The 21,056-nt window shown below is 46.4% G+C and overlaps 1 protein-coding gene across 1 annotated transcript; it reads left to right on the top strand.

Annotated features, from left to right (window-relative positions):
• Nucleotides 1–206: 206 nt before the first annotated feature.
• Nucleotides 207–6,901, top strand: Rps15a (ribosomal protein S15a). The gene is made up of 5 exons (XM_021205551.2): nt 207–290; nt 1,142–1,279; nt 1,506–1,585; nt 5,967–6,052; nt 6,772–6,901. The coding sequence occupies exons 2-5, from the start codon at nt 1,147–1,149 to the stop codon at nt 6,863–6,865; spliced, it is 393 nt and encodes a 130-aa protein (XP_021061210.1). The 5' UTR covers nt 207–290; nt 1,142–1,146; the 3' UTR covers nt 6,866–6,901.
• Nucleotides 6,902–21,056: the final 14,155 nt, after the last annotated feature.

The following is a 21,056-nucleotide window of genomic DNA, read 5'->3' as shown; positions in this document are numbered from 1 at the left end:
CCGCCGTGGTGCTAATACCTAGACCCTAGAGGCTGAGGCAGGAGGACCACCGCGAGTTTCAGGCCACCCAGAGCTACTTGCAGCCCACCGTTTCTAGTCTCATCCGCCCCTCCCAGAGAAGGCCCCGCCCTTGCCTTGGTTGTCCTATAAGAAATCACTTACAGGGGGTTGGTTGTTTTTTTTTTTTCTTTCCCTGATGTGTGACCGTGAAGTCTCGCGATAGCATTTCCGCTTCCCATAATTCCGTGCGCTTGCCCGGCCTACTCTCTTTCTGCCATCTTCCCTCGCCGGTGAGTGAGTGCTTGGGACGCTCCGTGTTCATCCGTGTGGTATCTGCGCCATCCCTTTACCCCATGTTCGCTTTCGAAGTCCCGCGGGCGTATACATCCCTCTCGGGGTCGTAGTCTCCGTCTGCCGGGGTCGGGGGCCATGGGTAGCACCTTGTGGGAGCCGGCCCACTGCAGCCGGCCGGGCTTGGCTCGGACGGGCGGGGACGGTGGCCGGCGTGGGCCCCGCAGCCTCCCGTGTCTGCGGGCGCTCTGGAGTCCCGAGTGCCCCACGCGGCCGTGGCCGGGGTTGGCACGGGGAGTTCGGGTTAGCCACTCACTGCCAAGTTAGGGAACCACGTTGTGGTTTACTCTTGGCGCGTAAAATATGCCTTGGCAGCGTCCCGAGGAGCCGTGGGGGGAGCCTATAGGTCGTGGCCGTTCAGTCGGCTGTTTGGGCTCCCTGTCACGTACTGCCTCTTCTCCCCGAAGGGGTGTGTGTAAATGAGTTATGTCGCGTTAACCTCTTGACACTCTGCTAGCTTTGAAAATCTTGGCAAATAGTGCCAGAACTTTTTCCTAATGCCTGGCTAGCTGGTCGATCCAACCATTTTGAAGGTTATCTTGTGTGTGATGAGGCTCGGCTTGTGTCATTTTCTTCCCAGCTATTTTGTGTGGTGGGTGGTATGAATAGGAGTGTCTTGGAGGACTAGATTCTGAAGAAAAGAGTGCTGGACAGTCGGTAATTGTAGTGAATTTTTTCCCGGGTCTTGGGAATGTTGCTTAGACCTGGGAAAAGCTAATGGGGGTAGGAAGGCAACTTGGAGAGAGGCGTGATTGGGTGTTGATGCAAACCCCCGCTTTTCTTTCCTCAGCCACCATGGTGCGAATGAATGTTCTGGCGGATGCTCTCAAGAGCATCAACAACGCTGAGAAGAGAGGCAAGCGCCAGGTCCTCATCAGGCCGTGTTCTAAAGTCATCGTTCGGTTCTTAACCGTGATGATGAAGCACGGTGAGTATCAGTGTCTTGGGTTTTTGACAGTGCTAGGTCTGGGAGGGAAAGACAATAACCTTTCTAGAAAAGAATAGGTTTGTTGATGCTAACTCCAAAATTTGTATGTGATGCAGAGCTTTCAGAATTCTGATGCAGAGAATCAGATGAGAGAAAAATCAGTGTTGGTGTAAAGGTTTAGGTCTCAAATTGATGTCTGGTTTGACCCTAGTCACTTGTTTTATAGGGTACATTGGTGAATTCGAGATCATTGATGACCACAGAGCTGGGAAGATCGTTGTGAACCTCACAGGAAGGTTGAACAAGGTAAGACATCTTCTCAAATTGCAGCTGTCTGCAACTTAACAGTGTTGTCATCCTTGCTCCACTTCCCCTATTGAAGGAATTGGCTAAGGCCATGCTTCTGTTTTAATACCCACATTTTACTTGATATCTTTGGTTACTTGTTCAAATCATTGGTTAGTTTTGTGTGGCATAGAGCTAAACTCTGGTAGCTGGAGTGGGAAACTGACTGCTGACTTCAGTGGCTTGAACTTTGGGTTACTGTGGCTCAGTGTATGAATAACTCAGTCTTGTGCTGGTGGTGTGTGGGGCTTGTTTATTTTCAAGATGGGAGTCTCAACATGTAGAGAGGTTGATCTATACTTCCGTCAAACTGCTGTATCAGAGGTACACGGTGCACACATCCAGTGCTGTGCTGGGTTTTAATAAAATTATTAATCTTGATTAAATGGCTAAGAGGGTTCTGGGTATGGGTTTGTTGGTGTAGGTTGTAGCTGTCTGAGCTCTAGGCTGCTTGTCAGTTTCAGTGTCACCAGCATAGCCAAATAGACTGTGTCTCCATGGTTTAATAGTGGCTTGGGGCATTGTCAGTAAGCTAGTGATGGTGTGGGTGAGTCTTCTGATCTGTAAGGAGTTTGAGGCCCTCTTGTCCTGCTTGTATGACCCTTTCAGAGGGGTTGTGGGCTAAGGCCATCAGAAACAGATACTTCCATTACATAAAAAGCACAGTTATGAAGTAGCAGTGAAATATCTTATTGTTGGGGTTACTACCAGCTTTGTTAAATGGTTGCAGCATTAGGAGGGGTGAGAACGGCTGCTCTAGTCATAGGGTAAACAGTAGTTAGGTTGGTGAGGTTATTGCTGTTCTGACAATTTTTTCAAAAAGTTGTTCTCAATATCCAGAACTTGTTAAAATTTAAGTAACCTGCTGTATTAGAAATTGGTACCAGGGACTGGGATATTACTATGATTGGCATGAACATGCTTTTGTTTGGAAAAAGGTGGATTGTGGGACTTTGGATTTGGAAAGCAGTGAAATGCTATAAGTGGGGTCTAATGAGCTATCCTAGTAGGAATACGGAAGACTTCGTTACTGAAAGTGATTTGAATTGTGCAGACCTGGCCTAAGGAGACCCGGCCTCCTTTCAGTGGAGAAGAACTTCAGTATGTGGCCTAGAGACTTTTTGTATTTTGGTGAAGTGCTTGGTGACTTTTTTGACCTTGTCTGAAGTCTGCCTTAACAAAGTTAAAGGAGGTCTTGAAAACTTTGTTCTGGTTAAGTCTCATGAAGAGCATTTTAAACACACATGGCAAGCTGAGAACGGAAAAATATAAAATATATGGTTATTAAAGTACTAAAGGCACCAGGAAGTAAAAAGGAGCTGAATCCTGTCAAGGACATTAAGTTGATTTAAGGACCTTGGGGCAAGATCCCACCCAGCTAAATTTAGGTCTAGGCCTGGTAGTATAAGCCCAGGAGATAAAGCCAAACAGATCTGAGTTCAAGGCCAGCCCTTGACAGAGCAAGTTCTGGAAGAAAACTTAAATCCAGGGTTGGTGGACTATACTTTTAATCCCAATGCTTAGGACACAGGCACACAGATCTCAGAGTTCAAAGTCAGTCTACAAAGCAAGTTCCAGGATAGCCAAACTTGGGCGGTAAAGGAATTGGAAAAGAGAAAGCTGGTAATAGAACAAGGGGGTGATGTCATGTTCCAGCCCCAGGAAGCAGCAGAACTTGGCAATTTTGGCCACATGGCTTTGGCTTTAGACTCCAGGATAGAAGGGACTACTGGGACAATTGATGCTGATTAGCTGGAGCTAGGAAATTAGCAGTGATTAGGAAGAGACCTGTATTATGGAGGTGAAATATTTTGGGAAATGTTTTCAGAGAGCACGAAGAAGCTGTGTTCCAGAGATAGCTAAGGTTGTATTTTGTGCTGCAGCTGTACTTGGTAATGTATAAGAGTCACCCAAGTGGTACTGGTTTTGAAGGCATGAAGGGGGTCATGGAGAGCAGCTTAGGTTTGGTACTGTGAGAGGCCTTAGAAGGCCATTGATGAAGGTGCAGCCTCAGTTGTAGTGTACAGCCCAAGACTGAAGGGGTGGTGCAAAAGATTTGAGGCTTGGCACTATGAAGAGAAGGCACTATGAGGCTATTGATTCAGCCTACTTTCAGTGGGAAGACCCCAGTGTATTGGAGATGACAGTACCATGGGATGATCACCAAGAAGCAGTAGCAGTGGAGTTGATCAATCTGAGCTCAGAATGCTACAGAGGGCAGAGCTGGAGAAGTGATGCCGACCCTTTGGAGTCAAGAAGATCATGTGTGGATCCCATAACAGGGGGTGGAACCAGCTCAGGAAAAGAAGTTTGTTGCAGTCAACAAAGATGAAAAAAGAAGTTGAAGATTGCCGGGCGATGGTGGCGTACACCTTTAATCCCAGCACTTGGGAGGCAGAGGCAGGCAGATTTCAATGTTCGAGGCCAGCCTGGTCTACAAAGTGAATTCCAGCCAGAGCTACACAGAGAAACCCTGTCTCAAAAAACAAAAAAGGTTGGAGATCTGAAAACTGCTTTGACATCAGACATGGAGATACAAGAGTTTGGAGTTTGCCCAGCTGGTTTCCTGTCTTGATTTGGGGATTACAGTTAAGTGATTGGATGGATCTCAGAAGAGACTTTGAACTTGCGTTTTTAACATTGTAGAGACTGCTATAGACTATGGGGACTTCAGAAGTTGGACTAAATGTACTCACTATGCTATGGCTAGATAATAGACCACATAGACAAGCCTATGGGGGCAAGGGAGTGGAAATGTGATGGTTTGTATATGCTTGGCCCAGGGAGTGGCACTATTAGGTGTGACCTTGTCGGAGTATGTATGTCACTGGGCGTGGGCTTAAAACCTAACTGCCTGGAAAGTAAGTCTTCCAGTAGCTGCCTTCAGATGAAGGTGTTGGACTCCACCTGTACCATGCCTGCCTTGACAATAATGGACTAAACCTCTGAACTTTTAAAGTGGGAGGTTATCTGTCCTGTTTTGGTTTCCCTGTTTGTAGGAAGCCCTAGTTCATGTCTCTGGCCAGTTAGTCTGCAAGAGGGTGGGCGAGCTGGTTTGGTTAGAGCAGCTTGTGGTTATCCTCAGAATTTCCTGACCCCATGCAGGACAATGCCTATTGCCCTTAAGAGGCTTTCACTTGCTGGGGATGAGGTAAGTCTGTAAATAAGAGTTCCTGGCGTTCATCTCCTACTTTTGCAAGGGTTGTGCTGTCTCCTATAAAGGTTCAGTTATAGTTTGTGACATTCAGCAGACAGGATATTGGAGCAGTGGAAGGATGGGGTCAGAATGAGTCTTTGCTTTAGGGAGGTACAGTCTGGATCTGTTTAAAAGCCTTTGCAAATTCTATATGGTTGTCCTGTATGGGAACCATGGGTTCTTGGAGGAGGGGGTAGTAATCTGAGGTGCACACGGCTATTTAGTATTAGCAGTGGGAGCCCTTTCTGTGTCTGGGTTCTCTGTCCTACTTGATTCTGTGGCTGAAGTCAGTGATTAAAGTGGAGCCCTTTCTTTGGAGGATAGTCTGTATCAGATGGACAAGTTGTGAAAAAAAACATTGCTCTCTAGTTGCTGCCAACCCTCCCTCGGGTGGGAGTTGGGGATAGGTCGGGCTGGGCACTTGTTAATTAGATTACTTAGATATACTATATTGCAGCTTTTAGTTTATAGGTTTATTGATGGGCAATACAACTTAAAGCTGTAGCCCCCTTAAACTGCAGAAATGAAATATTGACTGTAATTTCACTTAGTCTCTGTGCTGCGTAGTGAGATGATTTTTTTCTGGGCTAGTTTTCCAGGTACAACTGTGATTTTAAAGTCATTTGACCATACTTGTTTGACATGGCTCTTGGAGACAAGAGTGTAGATGTACATCCTTGCTTGAGTATAGATGTACATACATGTTAAGAGGGTGGTGTATGTATATACTTGCTGGGACAGGATCATCTTATGTAGCTCAGGCTGTCCTAGAACTCAGTCTTTCTGTTTCAGACTCTTGAGTACCAGGTTCCTTATTTATTTATTTATGTATTTATTTGTTGTTTGTTTTTCCAAGACGGTTTCTCTGTGTAGCCCTGACCTGGGACTCACTCTGTAGACCAGGCTGCCTCTGCCCCCCAAGTGCTGGGATTAAAGGCATGCGCCACCACGCCTGGCCAAGTACCAAGTTTCTAGGCATATGCTGCCACACTGTTTTGTTTGTTGAATGCCATGTATAGAAAAAATTTTATACAGAGTAGGTGCCTGTTAAATATGGATGATTGGTTTTGAATCAGTTGTGTTCAGCAGGTAAGAAAGACTTCTTTGGTAAAATGTAAAGAATTTAATCTCTGGTTCCTTTTACAGTGTGGAGTTATAAGTCCTAGATTTGATGTTCAACTCAAAGACCTGGAGAAATGGCAGAACAACCTGCTCCCATCGCGGCAGTTCGGGTGAGTTGGCTCTACATACAATTCAAAGTCAGTGCTTTGAAAAGTTGGGATATAGCTGGGCGTGAACTGGGGTTTCTTTGGTTTTGTCTTTTCCTAATAAGTTTGACTTAAGTGGGTCCATGTGGGTCTAGGGATGAACTCTGCAGGCATGGCAGCAAACACCTTTACCTCTAAGCCATTTATTTCACTGGCTCAATACCTTTTGTTTATTTGATCTAACTTGTTACTGATCTGGAACTCAAAGATTGCCTGTTTCTTCCTCCAAAGTGTTGGAATTTAAAGGCCTCTGTCATCATGCCTCATTTTCTTTTAAAAGCGTATACAGCTTTGTGCAGGCCAGAAAAGAGTACCAGATCTCATTATAGATGGTTATGAGCCAACATGTGGTTGCTGGGAAGGAACTCGGGAGTTCTCTGCACTTAACATATGAGCCATCTCTCTAGCCCCCTAATTTTTGTTTTTTAAGATTAGTTGTTCCTGGTGTTACTGGAAGTCAGGGCAATATGTAGCTGGAGTCTTTAGGGTTTAGGCTTTAGTCTTCTTTGGCTCCAGCATTCATTCCTTCACACTGCTCTCTTGTCAGTCACCCACTTGCCTAGGCAGTAACAGTCTCTGTATGTCTTCCCAGGAACGCAGGCTGAGCATTGTTAAGAGTAGTGGTGAGCAGAGGGAAGCATGGTTGGAATAGTTACTCACCAGCACGTTTGTTTCCTCCATAGTTTCATTGTGCTGACAACCTCTGCTGGCATCATGGACCATGAAGAGGCAAGACGAAAACATACAGGAGGGAAAATCCTGGGATTCTTTTTTTAAATGTAAAGCATAAATAAAAAGCCTTCGTGGACTGTGCTCAGGGTCAGTCCTTTTGAATCTTTATAGCAGAGTAGCTGACTCTGCTGACAACACTTCTGGTGATGCTCAGCTGTGAGGTTTTATGCAGATATTGAAAGCGTGACCATTGTCTTCACTTTCACCTCCAACTTGGGTTGTATGACAGTAACATCTGCATAAGGTGGTTAATGATAGGATGGTCCCTTGAGTGCAGTGAATCTGGTTTACTTGCCAGTGAGAAGCACAGGGCTCCTGCATGGGTCTTTGCCTACAGCCCCCTTTCATCACCCAGACTTGGTAGACTTACATTATCTGTCACACTGTTGACTCTTACTCTCAGCCCTGAAAAATATTATTTCTTGGGTATCAAGGCTCAATCTGAAAGATAATAAATTCCAAGTCAGTTGGAGGTGTGGGCAACTAGTCTAGGTTCAGAAACCATATAAAGGTTGACAGCTAATAAAAGAAGGCTTGGAGCTTGAGTTGGGTTCCCAGGTTATTCTGGGGTATCTGCACTTTGTCTCTCAGATTTAAAGGTAAGTGCCACCATTCCTAGCATGGTGACTTGTTGGCTCTGTTGCTGTGGAAAATACATCAAGTGAAACATTGTTATGGCTCTGGCTTCACTGTATCTGGTGGGCGGACACCTACCTGATGGGAATTGTCTGATAGGACCAAGCTGCTCATCCCAGACCAAAACAAGAACCATTCCCCAGAGACTTGTCTTCCTACTAAGTTCAGCTTCTTAGTACAGCTTCTTAGAAGCTTCTTAGTGAAGCTTCCGTACAGCTTCTAGTGGTAGCTCCAGAGGTTGTGAATTGTGGACCATAACATTTAAAATAGGTGTTAAATACAAGTCATTTGGGAGAGGTCTCTCGGCACCCTCATGGCTCTTAAGAACAACAGAAGCCCCTCGGACTTGTCTGTTGGAAAAAACCAGTTTGAAATCATGTACCTGCTGTAGTTGAGAAAATGCTACAACTGGTGCTGTCCTGCCACACTGATGATATCATCTCTGCTCTGCTGCTTGCGGAACTTGAGGGATCTCTACCCTCAGCCCTTCCTCGGGTCTGTTGATGGTTGTCCATACAAGGAAAGAGTTTACAAGGCCTCTGTGTGTCTACTGGTTACTAGTTGCTGTGACAAAAATACCTGAAAAGTGTTTACTGTGAGGCAGAGTTTGTGGGAAGCTTTGCCCTCCCTCATTTTGGTGCTGCTCCTGCCTTGCTTGGCAGGATGAGCTGCCCCAACCATCATTGCCATCCTCTTCCATAAGCGGGTGACTATTGAGTTCCCTGGAGCTGATCCAAGTGAAGGAGGAGCCTGGGAAAGTGGATCTCAAGTCCCCTGGTCTGGCAGTTGGCTGTTTAGAAAAGTCCAGTGTCAGTGTTTGGTATGTTGTAAGGAAACCAATTCAGGTTTTGGCTTATTGGCTCTGGGGAAATGGCAGTTCCCATTACTCGGTGCTGTCTTTCTCTTTGGGGATCAAAATTAGCTTCCTATTCAGTTGTTAAGCATATTTCATAGTCAAATAATCCTCTTATCTTTACAAGTGAGATTTTCCTTCGCGTGGATATCTGAGTCCTTGATCCCTCCCACGACTTCTGTCCCTCCTATCCTTGTGTGGGAAGTTAAGCTTGCTCATTTCTCATTTGTAGATTAGTGGTCGGTTACACTGCAATTTAGAGTGTCATGTGTACTTTGCCAGCTACATGCATTGATTCTAAGCCCCCTTCTCTCTCCTTGTCCTCCAATTTTTTTTTATTCTGAGACAGTGTTAGGATTTTTCCTGGGCTAACCAAATTCAAGAAAGTTGCTGGTCCCAAACTTGTAATGTTTCTGCCTTAGCCTGCCAAATTCTAGGATTATTGATTTATGTCATGTGATGAGTGGTCTTTTAAGATTCATTGTACTTAGCTGGGTGGCGCAAGCCTTTAATCCCAGCATTGTGGAAAATAAATGAGGCAGAAGCAGGCGGATTTCTGAGTTCGAGGACAGCCAGGGCTATACAGAGAAACCCTATCTCGAAAAACCAAAAAAAAAAAAAATTCATTGTGTTTTATTTTTGGTTTTTTGAGATGGGGTTTCTCTCTGTAGTTTTGGCTGTTTTGGAACTTGCTCTGTAGACCCAGGATGGTCTTACAGAGATCTGCTTGCCTCTGCCTCCCTCCATGAGGGAGCCCCTCCATGCCTGGCTGACAGGTGAATCTTAATACCCACTCAGCCAAAGGGAAAGTGATTGTTACCCCTTCCTCTTAAAGGGGCATAGTCAACCAGGCCATATCCTTAGCTTGGGCTTTTGGTCAGTAAAAAAATATGAAGGTACAAGAACAGTATCAAAAGCCTAATGTGCTCTGGCCTGGATGGTCAGGACAAAATGAATGGATTTACCAAATTCTGCTGTCCCCTTGGTAGACATGAAGTTGTTGGAAGAGTCCTAAATTTAGTAGACTATACTGTCAGCCTATCAGACTATAGGCTGCTGGAGGGCAAGTTTACTATCTATTTCCCTCTCATGCCTGCATTGTCCATCTACCTATATACCCACCTTCCTGTCATTCATCCCTCCATCCAAAAACTATTGTAGGTTCAGTGGAGTCAGTGGAAATTCGAAGCTTGCCTGTCTCCACATCTTTCCTACCTACCCCCTAAGGATGGCACTGATCCCAGCAACATCTTGGTTTATCTGAGAAATCCTTGATTAATTTGAAAGAGTGGAGAGAGCTTGAGCTACCTTGGGTTATGCAGCTTATGCCTCCAGTTCTCTGATAATCAAACCCATAGGATGACTTTTTTTTTTTTTTTTCAACCACCCCATTCTCCGACTTTCCTTTTGACCTTGGGTCCTCACCAGAGAAACCAGACCCACTTAATTTGTTTTACATGTGTACACTACATGGGTGCAGGGCCCAAGTAGAGGTTTTTGATTCCCTTTTAACTACAGTTTTTAAGTCCCAAGTGGGTGCTGGGAATCAAACCTACATCCTCTAGAATTTCTAGAGCAGCAACTAACTGCTGAGCCATTTCTCCAGCACCATTTTCCCCCTTTTAAAAGCAGGTCTTGCATTGTGGCCTAGTCTGGCTCCCTGAGGTGCTTGCATTGCATGGTCTGGGGATTATCGTTTGAGTATAAAATAAGGGTTGCTTTAGATTGCATAGGCTACCCAAGAGTTCTTGAAACAATCAAGGTAGGCCAGGGTGAGCCATGACCAACCTTGTTTACTTGGTAAACTACTAAATGTATGCATGGGTAAGCTTTTGGGTTGATGGGGGTCAAGCTGGCGAGAAATGGTTCTCTTTACTGTGGGTCCAGTCAAGATTAGCAGCAAGCACCTTTGCCTGCTGAGCCTACATGCTGTATGTCCCAACATTGTCTAGAATGGCAGGGCATTAAATGGGCTTTTCATTTACAATGTATATTGACTGGTTTTGTGTCAACTTGGCACAAGCTGGAGTTCAGTTGAGGAAATTCCTCCATGAGATAGATCCAACTGTAAGACCTTTTCACAGTGATCAAGGGGGAAGGGCCTAGCCCCTTGTGGGAGGTACCATCTCTGGGCTGGTAATCCTGGGTTCTATAAGAAAGCAAGCTGAGCAAGCCAGGGGAAGCAAGCCAGTAACATTCCTCCATGGCTTCTGTATCAGCTCCTGCTTCCTGACCTGCTTGAGTTCCAGTCCTGACTTCCTTTGATGAACAGCAGTGTGGACATGTAAACTGAATAATCAATTTCCTCCTCAACTTGCTTCTTGGTCATGTTTGTGCAGGAGTAGAAACCCTGACTAAGACAATGGTTTTATCAGGAGTGAGCCCTACTGAAGAAGCCTCAGCATTCAGATCTATCTTATCCTGCCAGTTGCTTGAAGCATGAGATTGACTATCCCTTCTAAATAGGTTTTCATTTCTGTGAAATGGGTACAGAGGCTATGTTCTAGTACTGTGGTCAGGCTTGGGATAAACTGTAAAGTGAAAGTGGTGCTTGGCACAACACTATTTTACTTGTTTTTAATCCTGAGAGTCAGGGAGTCTGAATGCTTGTGGGAAAAAGATGTGGAGTCTGGACTCACCTGTCCTGACTGCAGTATGTCTGCAGCCCTGATAAGAGCTCCTCTGGGCTTCTTCACTTCTCTGCTTTTGTACCCTGACCCAAGAGCAGGCACAGATAGAGTGATGGGCTAGTGAGGCTGCCATGTGGGAAATCCAATAACCAGGGGTATTGGAAAAATTGAGATCCTTTTCTGTAGATGATGAATGAGGGCAAGAGAAGCAGTATTTGGGGTCTGAAGCAGAGAGATGAGGGGAAGGGAAGTTATAATGGAAGTCTTGAGTCAGCAGACAATAGCTGACAGGAATCATGAGTCAGCAGAAACCTGAGAGACCAGGAGTTGTGAGTCAGCAGAAAGTTTAGATAGCAAAGGTGATGAGTCACCATCATTCTTGGTGAATCAGGGCTGAGCTGGTGTTACTGAAGTTCCCTTTTGGGTTCTTTTTTTTTGGTTTGGTTTGGTTTTTCGAGACAGGGTTTCTCTGTGTAACCCTGGCTGTCCTGGAACTCACTCTGTAGACCAGGCTGGCCTCGAACTCAGAAATCCACCTGCCTCTGCCTCCCAAGTGCTGGGATTAAAGGCGTGTGCCACCACCACCCCCGGTGTCCCTTTTGGGTTCTTAACAATAAAATAATTTAGGGACTGGAACAATGGCTAGGTTAAGAGTACTTAACCTCTTGAATGGATTCAGATTCAGTTCCCAGCACCTCCATTGGGTGCCTCACACTAGCCTGTGACAACGGCTCCAGCGAATCTGACACCCTCCTGGCCTTCATATGTGCATGTACACACATGGAGGTGGGGGGGGAGATAGAATAATGCAATGAAATTGCTGATCTTTTAAGTCTTTTTGTAAGTAAAATACAATTATGTTGGCCTCTCTCCCTGTCCTTTTCATTCAACCTCTCCCATGTGCTGAATTTCTCAAATTTATGGCCTCTTGTGAGGAGGTGTGTCTGTGTGTGTGTGTGTGTGTGTGTGTAGGGGGTTCTAAATATATATTGCTCAGCCTGCATAATGCTACTTGTATTTTAATGATTTTAAGGACTTCACATGTGTGAATAAAATAAAGCATCTTTTTTAAAAAAAGAGACCTCTTTTCTTATCTAGATGGCTTCTGAACTAGTCACCTTTTGAATAAGCTTGCCTGGTCTCTACCTGATCGCACTGCTGTGTGGTAAGCAGCTGGACTTGTAACAAACACAACATTGGTTTCTTGCTGCTTCAAGACTGCTGGGCACAAGCCATGTCACATTTCTGGGTCTGTCACCTTGCCTGACTGCTGCTTAAAGCCACTCAACACACACCCATTCTCAGCTGTGCACACAGTCCAAAGGAGGCTGACCCTTGTATGTAGCGATTTTCACTTGGGACAGGTTGATAATCTCAGAGTGTCTCTGCCTGGGCTCTTCTAAGCTGTCCTGTCCTAGTACTCTCCAAGGTCAGTTTCTTCAGCAATTTCTTTGTTCTGAAGGTTTCCTAATTAGCTACCTACAGATGTCTGTCTTGCTTAAGTAATAGTTTTAACTGGGGGTCTGTGAGGAAGCCTTGTGTATGGTTGAACCTTCTGGCATAGGCCATAGTGGCACAGTATAAAGTCTGTAGAGAGGAGAAGGGGAAGCCCTGGGTGTGTGATGAGTGGGGATGCAAACTCCCAGATGGAGACTCATGGTGGTTCCCTCCTGTCTCGCTGGATAACCGGATATGTACACACTGCTCACTCCAAATCTGCATATCTGGATTAGCTCAGTCCTTTCATCCTTTCAAAACTGATTTCAAAACCATGTCCACAACAACTTCCACCTGGTGCCACATGGCATGGGCAGGGTATAGCACTTCTGAGATCATTCCTAAGAGGACCCCAGACACCCAGAGACTTTGGGCACCACTAGGATGACCAAGTGGTGGAGAGATGGAAGAGAAAGAGAAGCAGAAGATTGTGTGTGCACAATGAAGAGAGGCAGAACTGGAGAATCAAGGAGCCTGATTTGAATAGCCATTGATACCACCTAAGGCCATAGTGAGGTCGTCTAGGTCCCTGGCCTTGTAGTAAGGGTCTGTTACCACCAAAGGCTAGTCAGATGTCCTTGGTCTGGGTTGCTGCCCTGTCATTGTATGAGGACTGTGCAGAGCTGGCCCATCCCTTACCTCAGTACCCTGGGAGAGCTGGCCATGAAGGTGGAGAGTAGGAGAGCTCACCCCACCCACTCACCCTAGCCAGCTGCAGGCCCTACACCTCACCGAGGAAGCACAGTAGAGCTGGCCCTGGTAGTGGGGGTTGTTGGTAAACCGGCCCCAAGGGTGTGAGCATGGCAGAGCTGGCCCTGCCACTTATCTGTTGTGTGGTGGCATGGGTGAGAGGAAACATGTTTCCTCCCCTACTCTTTACCACCTGTGGCAAGTGGGAGAGCCCACCCAAGGGCATGAAAGTGGGAGAAGTGGCTCTGCCCCTTGCCAGTTGCATCATTAGATGAGTTAGCTGGAGCAGTGCTGAAGAGCTTTCCCTGGTGCTATGGGTGTGGGAGAGCTGGCTGGTGACCAGCTCAGATACCATCCAGGCCCAGATCCAGAGCTTTGAGTTGGCACAGCCCAATATCAACTCATCTATGAACTTCTGGAGTGCATGAAGGGGCAAGTCCTACAGATCCAAAGCTACAGGATCTCCACGACACGGTGACAGTAGGATGTCCAAGAGGAGTCCTAGTAAGTTTCCAGTATTGATAGTGTAGCAGAAGCCAGAGGCCTTGAACCAGACAAATGACTCGTTGCAATGAACATTTGCAAGCGAAGAAGTGTGGACAAAAGGGTGTTCTGTGGGACACACTGACACACTGCAGCTTCCACACCAGGTTTTTTTTATTTTGGTGGGAGGTTGAAAGGGTTTAGGTCAGGTACGAGAGAACAAGGAGATGGGTGGGATTGGGTTGCATGTATGAAATTCATGAAGAATCAATAAAAAGTTAAATAAAATTAAAACCAGTTATCAATCCATCACCAGTCTTGTTAAATTCTCTCCAGGCTCCCATGAGTCAAGCATCCTCTGTAGTTTCACAGAATTTCCACTAGGTGACAGCAAGGGACCACAAGTGTCTTGGAACAGTTTGCTGCCATTAACCTATGCCTGAACTGGAAACCTTGTAGCGATGAGGCAGATTATTTATGGCCACAGGAAGAAGGTTCAGAAGGAGGGAGGATGTGTATCATTGGCATGGCCTTGAGGTCAAGGAGAGTTTGTCTTAGCTACTTTTCTACTGCTGCGACAAAGTTCTAAGACCAAGAGAACCTAATTGTGACTTGCTTACAGTTTCAGATGGTGGGTTCATGACTATCATGTCAGGGAACATGATAGCAGGTATGAATGATGCTTGAGCAGGAGGAGGGGAGGGAGGGGGAGACCGAGTGTGAGGACGAACTGGCTTTTGAAAACCCCAAGCCAGACCCTAGTGTCATACCTCATTCAACAGGTTCACCTGCTAATCTTTCCCAAACAGTTCCTCCAACTGAGGGGGAACATTAAACAGTCAACTATATGACCCTCTGGGGTCATTCTCATTCAAACCACCATCACAAGATTGTTCTGAGGACTGGGGGATATGTTGTGCCCAACAACCCATTCACCCATCCATCTATCTACCCATTCACTACCCACCCATTCACCTATCCACCTACCCACCCATTCATATATATTCACCCTATCCCATCCTTCCCATCCTATCTACCACTCATCTACTCATCCACCCACCCACTCCCTCTCATCTATATACCCAGTTACCTGCCACTCATCCACTCATCCATTCATCTAGCAAAGTTTCTGAGCATGCGTATACACACACACACACACACACACACACAGCACATGCTAATACATGTCATGCCAGACACAGCATAGCTCATCTCCTTCCCTCATTCCCTTCCTTCCTTTGAAGCATCTTGCTATATGGTGCAACAATTGTGATTCTCCTTCAGACTACCAAGTTTGGCATTATTGGTATGTGCCAGCATATCCAGTTCCAATACTGCTTTTATTGAATGTACAGCTTTCTTTGGTTCATTTGTGTTTTTGAGACAAGGCCTCACCCTGTTGGGAAGACTGGCCTGGAACGTGTCACTCTCTTGCTTGTAGTCTCTGAGTGTTGGGATTGCAGGCGTGCCTGGGAGTCTGGGCTGCTTTCATCTCTGGCTCGGTGCTAATGACTGTTAGATCCGTCTGTGCTGTTCATTCTTTGCCTCCCAGTTTTAATATTACTTTCTCTTCTGCTGCACTTTTTAATATAAACCAGATAATCGTCTGGAGGCATTTTTGCCCCTTGTGATCTCAATAAAGTTTCCCCAAATGCTTCTTCCTGCCCACCCCCACTCCCATTCCTAAGGAAGAACCAAAGTGACTCTGATTTCTGCTAACTCCTCGCTTTCCTAGCTCTAGGGTTCTGCTTCCTTAGAGGGACGCTGTGACCTACAGCACTCAAAAGCTTTAGTTTTTTTTTTTTTTAAATTAAAAAAAAAAAACGTGGTGGCAGGGTAAATAAATTAATATTTTAATAGCAATAACAACCAGGAAACAACCTGGGCCTGTATGAGCTTGGCTGGCTCTTGGAAGGTTCTGAAGAGGGACATAGGGACATCCTTACATTCCAGACCTAGGTTCTCATTTCTCACCCGCCTAACTTCCTCCTCCTTTCCCAAGGGCTCATTCACTCAGTTGTGCATGGCTTTCTCCTGCTATGCAAGTGGAGGACAACATTCTTTGCACAGCTGGTAGTCCGCTGCCAGCTAGCCCACCCTGAGTGCTCACACAGAGTCTGGGTCACACTGAGTTTGTAGTGTCCAGTTAGACACAGTCAGGTAGACAAGCACAGGGTACAGGTTTAAGGATTCACCAGCATGATGAGAAGGGGTTTCATCTGTATGGGAGGCAGAGCTCTCTGACCTACAGTGACCTGGGGCAGCTTGATCTTCAGTGACAGGGTCCTAAGCGGGAGCAGGAGATGAGAAGATCAAAGAGAAGACAGGAAAGTTGAGGTAGGGAGGAAAGTCTCCCACAAAGTATGTCTCATGCCCAGCATGTTTTTAAGAGTTACAGCATCTTACTATTTGCCGGGAAAGTTAGCAAATGGACAGAGTTAGTGGAAAGCTATCACACAGTGGGACAAAGTCAGCGGGAGGCTAGCCAAGTAGTGAGACACAGAAGGGACAGAAGGTAGCTCAGAGGCATCAGAGACTGAGTTCACAGCGGCCTCTCGACTGACTTCCATTTACCCATGTGTGTATACACATGCATCCCATCCTACCCACCGCTCATCTATATACCCAGTTACCCGCCACCCGTCCACTCGTCCATTTGGGTGCAGAGGGTGGGAAAGCTGAGTCCCCGGGATTCAGAACTGTAACTCTTGAGATCCCGGTCCCAGATCCAGACCACCACAGGCCCTGCACCTGTTAGTGGTCCCCTTTAAAAGACAGAGGGGACCGGCATGATGAGGTAACCCCTTCATCTGCCATGTAAAATTGAGATAGTTTGGGAATGTGTTATTTGACTTGGTGATGAGTGGGCTTCCATGATAGAGGGAGATGGACAGTTCAGATCAGGGTAGAGGTTGGCAAGAGACCACACAATGCACTGGGTCACAGCTGAGACTTAACCAGGTGTATCTGATCCACTGCCTAGGCTCCGAACAGGATTCATGCAGCCCCACATGCCTGCTCGAAAAGAAGGGGGGTGACAAAGGGGGGGTACATAGTAGGACAATGAGCTGGTGCTGGGCCCCAGCGTAAGAACTGGGGTAAGGAGGTCGCAGGGATCACCCCTGCTCAGAGACACTGGCCCAAGTCTGTCCATTGCAGAGGTGTCCCTAGTTAGGAGCACTTAACTAACTTTGTAAAGGATAAGGTGGGTGTGTGTGTGTCGGGGTAGGGTGGGGGAGAAGGGACGTGAGTCTGAGGACCACAGGAAGTGACTGGGGATTAAAAGCTTCTGCCACACCCCTTTGAGACAGAGTTCATCTTTGTAGCCCAGGCTGGCCTTAAGCTCAGAATCCTTCAGTCTCAGACTCCCGAGTGCTAGAATTTTAGGCATACACTGGCTGGGATTATCACCATTCATTGTACTTTCTATCTTCTTAAATGAAGGATGACGGTTCAGTTTTGGAGCCATGGGCTGTAGCAACAAGTCTCAACATGATTGATAATTAAAAAGTTTGGCTCTGGACACTTGGATCTGAGCAGAATACAGGAGCCATACCTAGCAGGCTGGGGCCCCTGAATCCCAAGCCAACTTCATACTGTGGGAATCAAGTGTGACTCACCATGAATGGGTGATCGGCCCTTCTTCCTCACTCACTAATGAAAATAGCTCAGTCCCTGTAAATAAACAGCTCACAATTTATGCAGTGGGAAGAAAGAAGTGTATGTGAGGAATAGGAGCTGTCTTCATGGAAGGGGGATGTTAAGGTGCTCAGGCTGAGTTATGCAGAGGACCCAGGTCAGGACATGTCTCGTCTGGGTCCGCATCCTGTCATTGTCACTGGGGCCATAACTGGGGAGTGAGTTTTTAGCTGGAGGTGGTCTAGATGTGGAGGGCAGGTGTGTGTGTGTGTGTGTGTGTGTGTTGAACTTGGTTTGAGATATGCTGAATCTCAGGGTGAACAGGAAAGTGCCACCAACATTTCTACCTTCTTCCCCAGCAGCTCTGTTCCCCTCTGTCCCCTCATCCCCTTCTCTCCTTCTTCCTCACCCCTCCTCTTCTTTTGAGACAGGGTATCATGTAGCTTAGGGTGATTTTGAATTTATTATGTACCTGAGGATGACCTTGAACTCCTGATCCTCCCTCTGGCTCCACTTCCTGTGTTCTGGGATTACAGGAGTATGACACTGTGCCCCACTGAAAGCCTCCTTCTGCATCTGGAACTCCATGGATCCTGAAGTCTCTAGATCAGGAAAAGTCTGAAAGGATGCAAACCTGGGTGGAGGCCACAGGGTCTACTTGGATCTGACTATTAGAAGTTCTTAATGAGGGAGGGCGTGGTTGCACATGCCTCTAATCTAAGTGCCAGGGGAGGCGGAGCTATAGATGAAGCCAGCCTGACTATAGTGAGACTCTAAGGGCAGAGGAAGCAGAAGGGAGGGAAGGAGTGGGGGATGGAGAGATGGCTCATTGGTTTAGTTCCCGGAACCCAAATTATACTTGTTATTGCCTGTAACTCCAGATCAAGGGGAATTCAATACTTTCTTTTGGCATCTCTACACAGGAGCACGCATGTGCACAGATACACAGAGATACACATGAATAAAGACAAAAATAATTGTAAAAGAAAAGCAGCTAGATAAAGGATGTGTCCCAGGTTCCACACCCCTCGCCTTGATCTTGTACCAAAGTGCTGCGCCTGCTTTGACTCTGAAGCATCTCAGCTCTGTCCTCCCTCCACCTGCCCTGCCATTTTTAGCTGTCACTTGATGACCACTGCAACTCCATAGCTGTCTTCTCTGCTTCCTTTCCTGATTCTCCATCAAAGAAGGTGCACATGTATCTCACTCAGTATACTTGAGTGACTCGAGGGCTTTGTTTCCTTGAAGACCCAAGACAAAAAGCCCAACATGCCTAAAAGAGCCCGCCATCCTCTGGTCCCTGCCTGCTTCTCACCTCTGCCTCCTCTTCCACACGCTCCATCTGTCCCACTGCTCCCATCACCCCCACCGCCCCCATCTGTTCCAGGCATGCTACATGCTCAATCTCTTGCTCCGCTTTGCAGCCCATGCCCTCACTTCTCACCTGAGTGCGCAGAATCATCAAGTACTGCACAGAGTGACTCTTTCTAGTCAAACTCTTAGTCTTCCTCCAGGTCTCACTTTAAACTGAGCTTGCCCCCAGAAAGCACCGCTTTTTTGCTCATAAGAGACAGATAAACCAGCCAGTATTTTCTAAAGGTAGCAATCACATCAATTCCCACCCCACACATTCTCCTCACAAGGTGACTGACACATTGCCCACTGAAAGGCAGGACCTATCATGTCCTGCTCCCTGGAATATGAGTATAGCTTTATTGCAGCTTCTATTCAGAGTTCCCCAGAAGACGTGCTGTGGACTGAGAAGGCCCTGTCTCCTCCAACCGTTTTGACTTCACAGCTGAAGCCCACGCTCTTGGAAATAACCCTGTCATGCCCTCTACAGCCTGCCTGATTTCTGACCAGAGAGTCCAAAACAAAACCAAAGGGCTGCTTTCTGCCAACAAAGGCTGGGGAGACTTGTTAGGCGGCAGTCACTGACCATCTTCCCCTGCCACGAAACGGAGGACACCGTGTCTGGTAGCCTTATTTCCTCTCCCCTTCTGCATTATAATTTATGCAAATTCTCTCCTTCTGGTTCCATTCCCCTAAGCTCACCATGAGCATAGGGTCATTCTTTTCTTTTCTTTTCTTTTTTTTTTTTTTAATTTTGGAGGCAGAGCTTCTCTATGTTGCTCAGGCTGGAGTCTTAATTCCTGAGTTCAAGCAATTCTCCTGCCTCAGGCTTTCAAGACGACAGGTGCCCCCCACAGTGCCTGTGTTAACACTGGAATATTTCATAATACATTCGTTTTTAGGATCATTGTTTACATAAAATGTTGATCTTTTCTTTTTAAAAAGTGCCGACCATGGCTGGGAGGTGGCCTAGTTTGTAGAGGGCTTTCCTAGCGTGCACAGAGCCTACAATTGCACAGAGAGGCACACACGACACCAGTCGTCCTAGAACTTGGGAGGTGGATGCAGGAGGAACAGAAATTCTAGGTCATCCTTGGCTGTATGGCAAGTCTTAGGACATCCTGGATTACATGAGACCCTCATCTCAAAACGAAAACTAGTAATAACAGCAAAACAAAAATCCCAACCAAACAACAATATAAACCCCCAAATCAATTAAAAAGCAGAGGATGTGCTTTAGCTATAAACCCCCAAATCAATTAAAAAGCAGAGGATGTGCTTTAGCTATAAACCCAATTCCTGATCTTCAATGTTAAGATAAATGGGACATCCATCATCTCTGTTTGCCTCTTTGTTTGAGACAATGTCTCACTGTGTACCTTAGCCTGGTCTAGAATTTATTATCTGGGATGGCCTTAAACTTGTGTTCCTCCTGCCTCTACCTACCAAGTACTGGAACTAAAGGCCTGTGCCACCACATCTACTTGGAGTATCCTTAAGCCATTAAAAAGCTTCCTCATATGTCTATACCCATAGTTGGTGTCATCCTAAACCCTGAAATGCGACATGCTGGGTGTGGAATTGACAGCTTACCTTCTTCATTCATCAGCGTGCTTCTGAGACTAGTCCTTGCAGACCCAGGGAGAGCTAAGCTCTCTGGGCTCCTGTGTGCTACCTCTTCATGCTAACTATTGCCTTTTGCTTTCCAGCTATATGTGTATGGTTGGGTGCTTACACTGTGTCTGTGGTCTGTAATCCTTCACAGCACCTTTGGGAGCATGTGCATTTAGAAGGCCTCTTACTATGTAGGGTGTTTTCCCAGGCTAGTTGTTCTCAACTTGGCTGCACATAGAATCTTCTGGAAGCTTTTACAATCATCTATGTTTGTCCCCAACAGTGCTCAGTAGTTTCAGAAATCCCCAGGTGACTTGAGCGTGCTTCTGAGATTGAGTCCACTACCCAGGGATGTATGCTGGGTATGTTGGTGGCAGGGTTACTGGACCAAAGTGGTACACAACCTTTTTTTCTTTTCTTTTTTCCCCACCTGTTCTGACATGACTTGAACCCTCTCTGGCAGTGTGCAAGGGAACAACTGTTCTGTGTAAATGAAACTGGTGAGCCAGAGCCTTTGTCCAAAGCACAAGTTATTTCCAGTGCCTTGTCCCTGAACCATAGTCCACCTAATCATGTGTGAGATGCCTGTGTCTTTATGTGGCAGCATGGCACAGCTGAAAAGTGCCCAGTTGCCAACAGGGCAGCCTGGCTTCCAGTTCAGGCCAGACTCTACCTCGTTGTGTGTACTAGCAAGTCATGTCTCCTGGGTGGGCTCCCTACAACTGCAATGAAGAAAAGTTGGAATCCCACTCAGGTTTGCCTTGAGTGAGTGCCCTCTTTCTCCTCTCTCTCTCTCTCTCTCTCTCTCTCTCTCTCTCTCTCTCTCTCTCTCTCTCTCTCT

This window comes from Mus pahari, chromosome 1 (assembly GCF_900095145.1).
Source record: "Mus pahari chromosome 1, PAHARI_EIJ_v1.1, whole genome shotgun sequence".
Classification (NCBI taxonomy): domain Eukaryota; kingdom Metazoa; phylum Chordata; class Mammalia; order Rodentia; family Muridae; genus Mus; species Mus pahari.
The sequence above is the reverse complement of the archived record's forward strand: the minus strand, read 5'-3'. Positions and strand labels throughout refer to the sequence as shown.

What these genes read in the sequence shown, in the direction of transcription:
- Rps15a (XM_021205551.2), top strand. Translation starts at nt 1,147, where the DNA reads ATGGTGCGAATGAATGTTCTGGCGGATGCTCTCAAGAGCATCAACAAC. An exon ending in AACCGTGATGATGAAGCACG is followed by an intron (nt 1,280 to 1,505) that starts GTGAGTATCAGT and finishes CTTGTTTTATAG; the next exon opens with GGTACATTGGTGAATTCGAG. An exon ending in TCACAGGAAGGTTGAACAAG is followed by an intron (nt 1,586 to 5,966) that starts GTAAGACATCTT and finishes TTCCTTTTACAG; the next exon opens with TGTGGAGTTATAAGTCCTAG.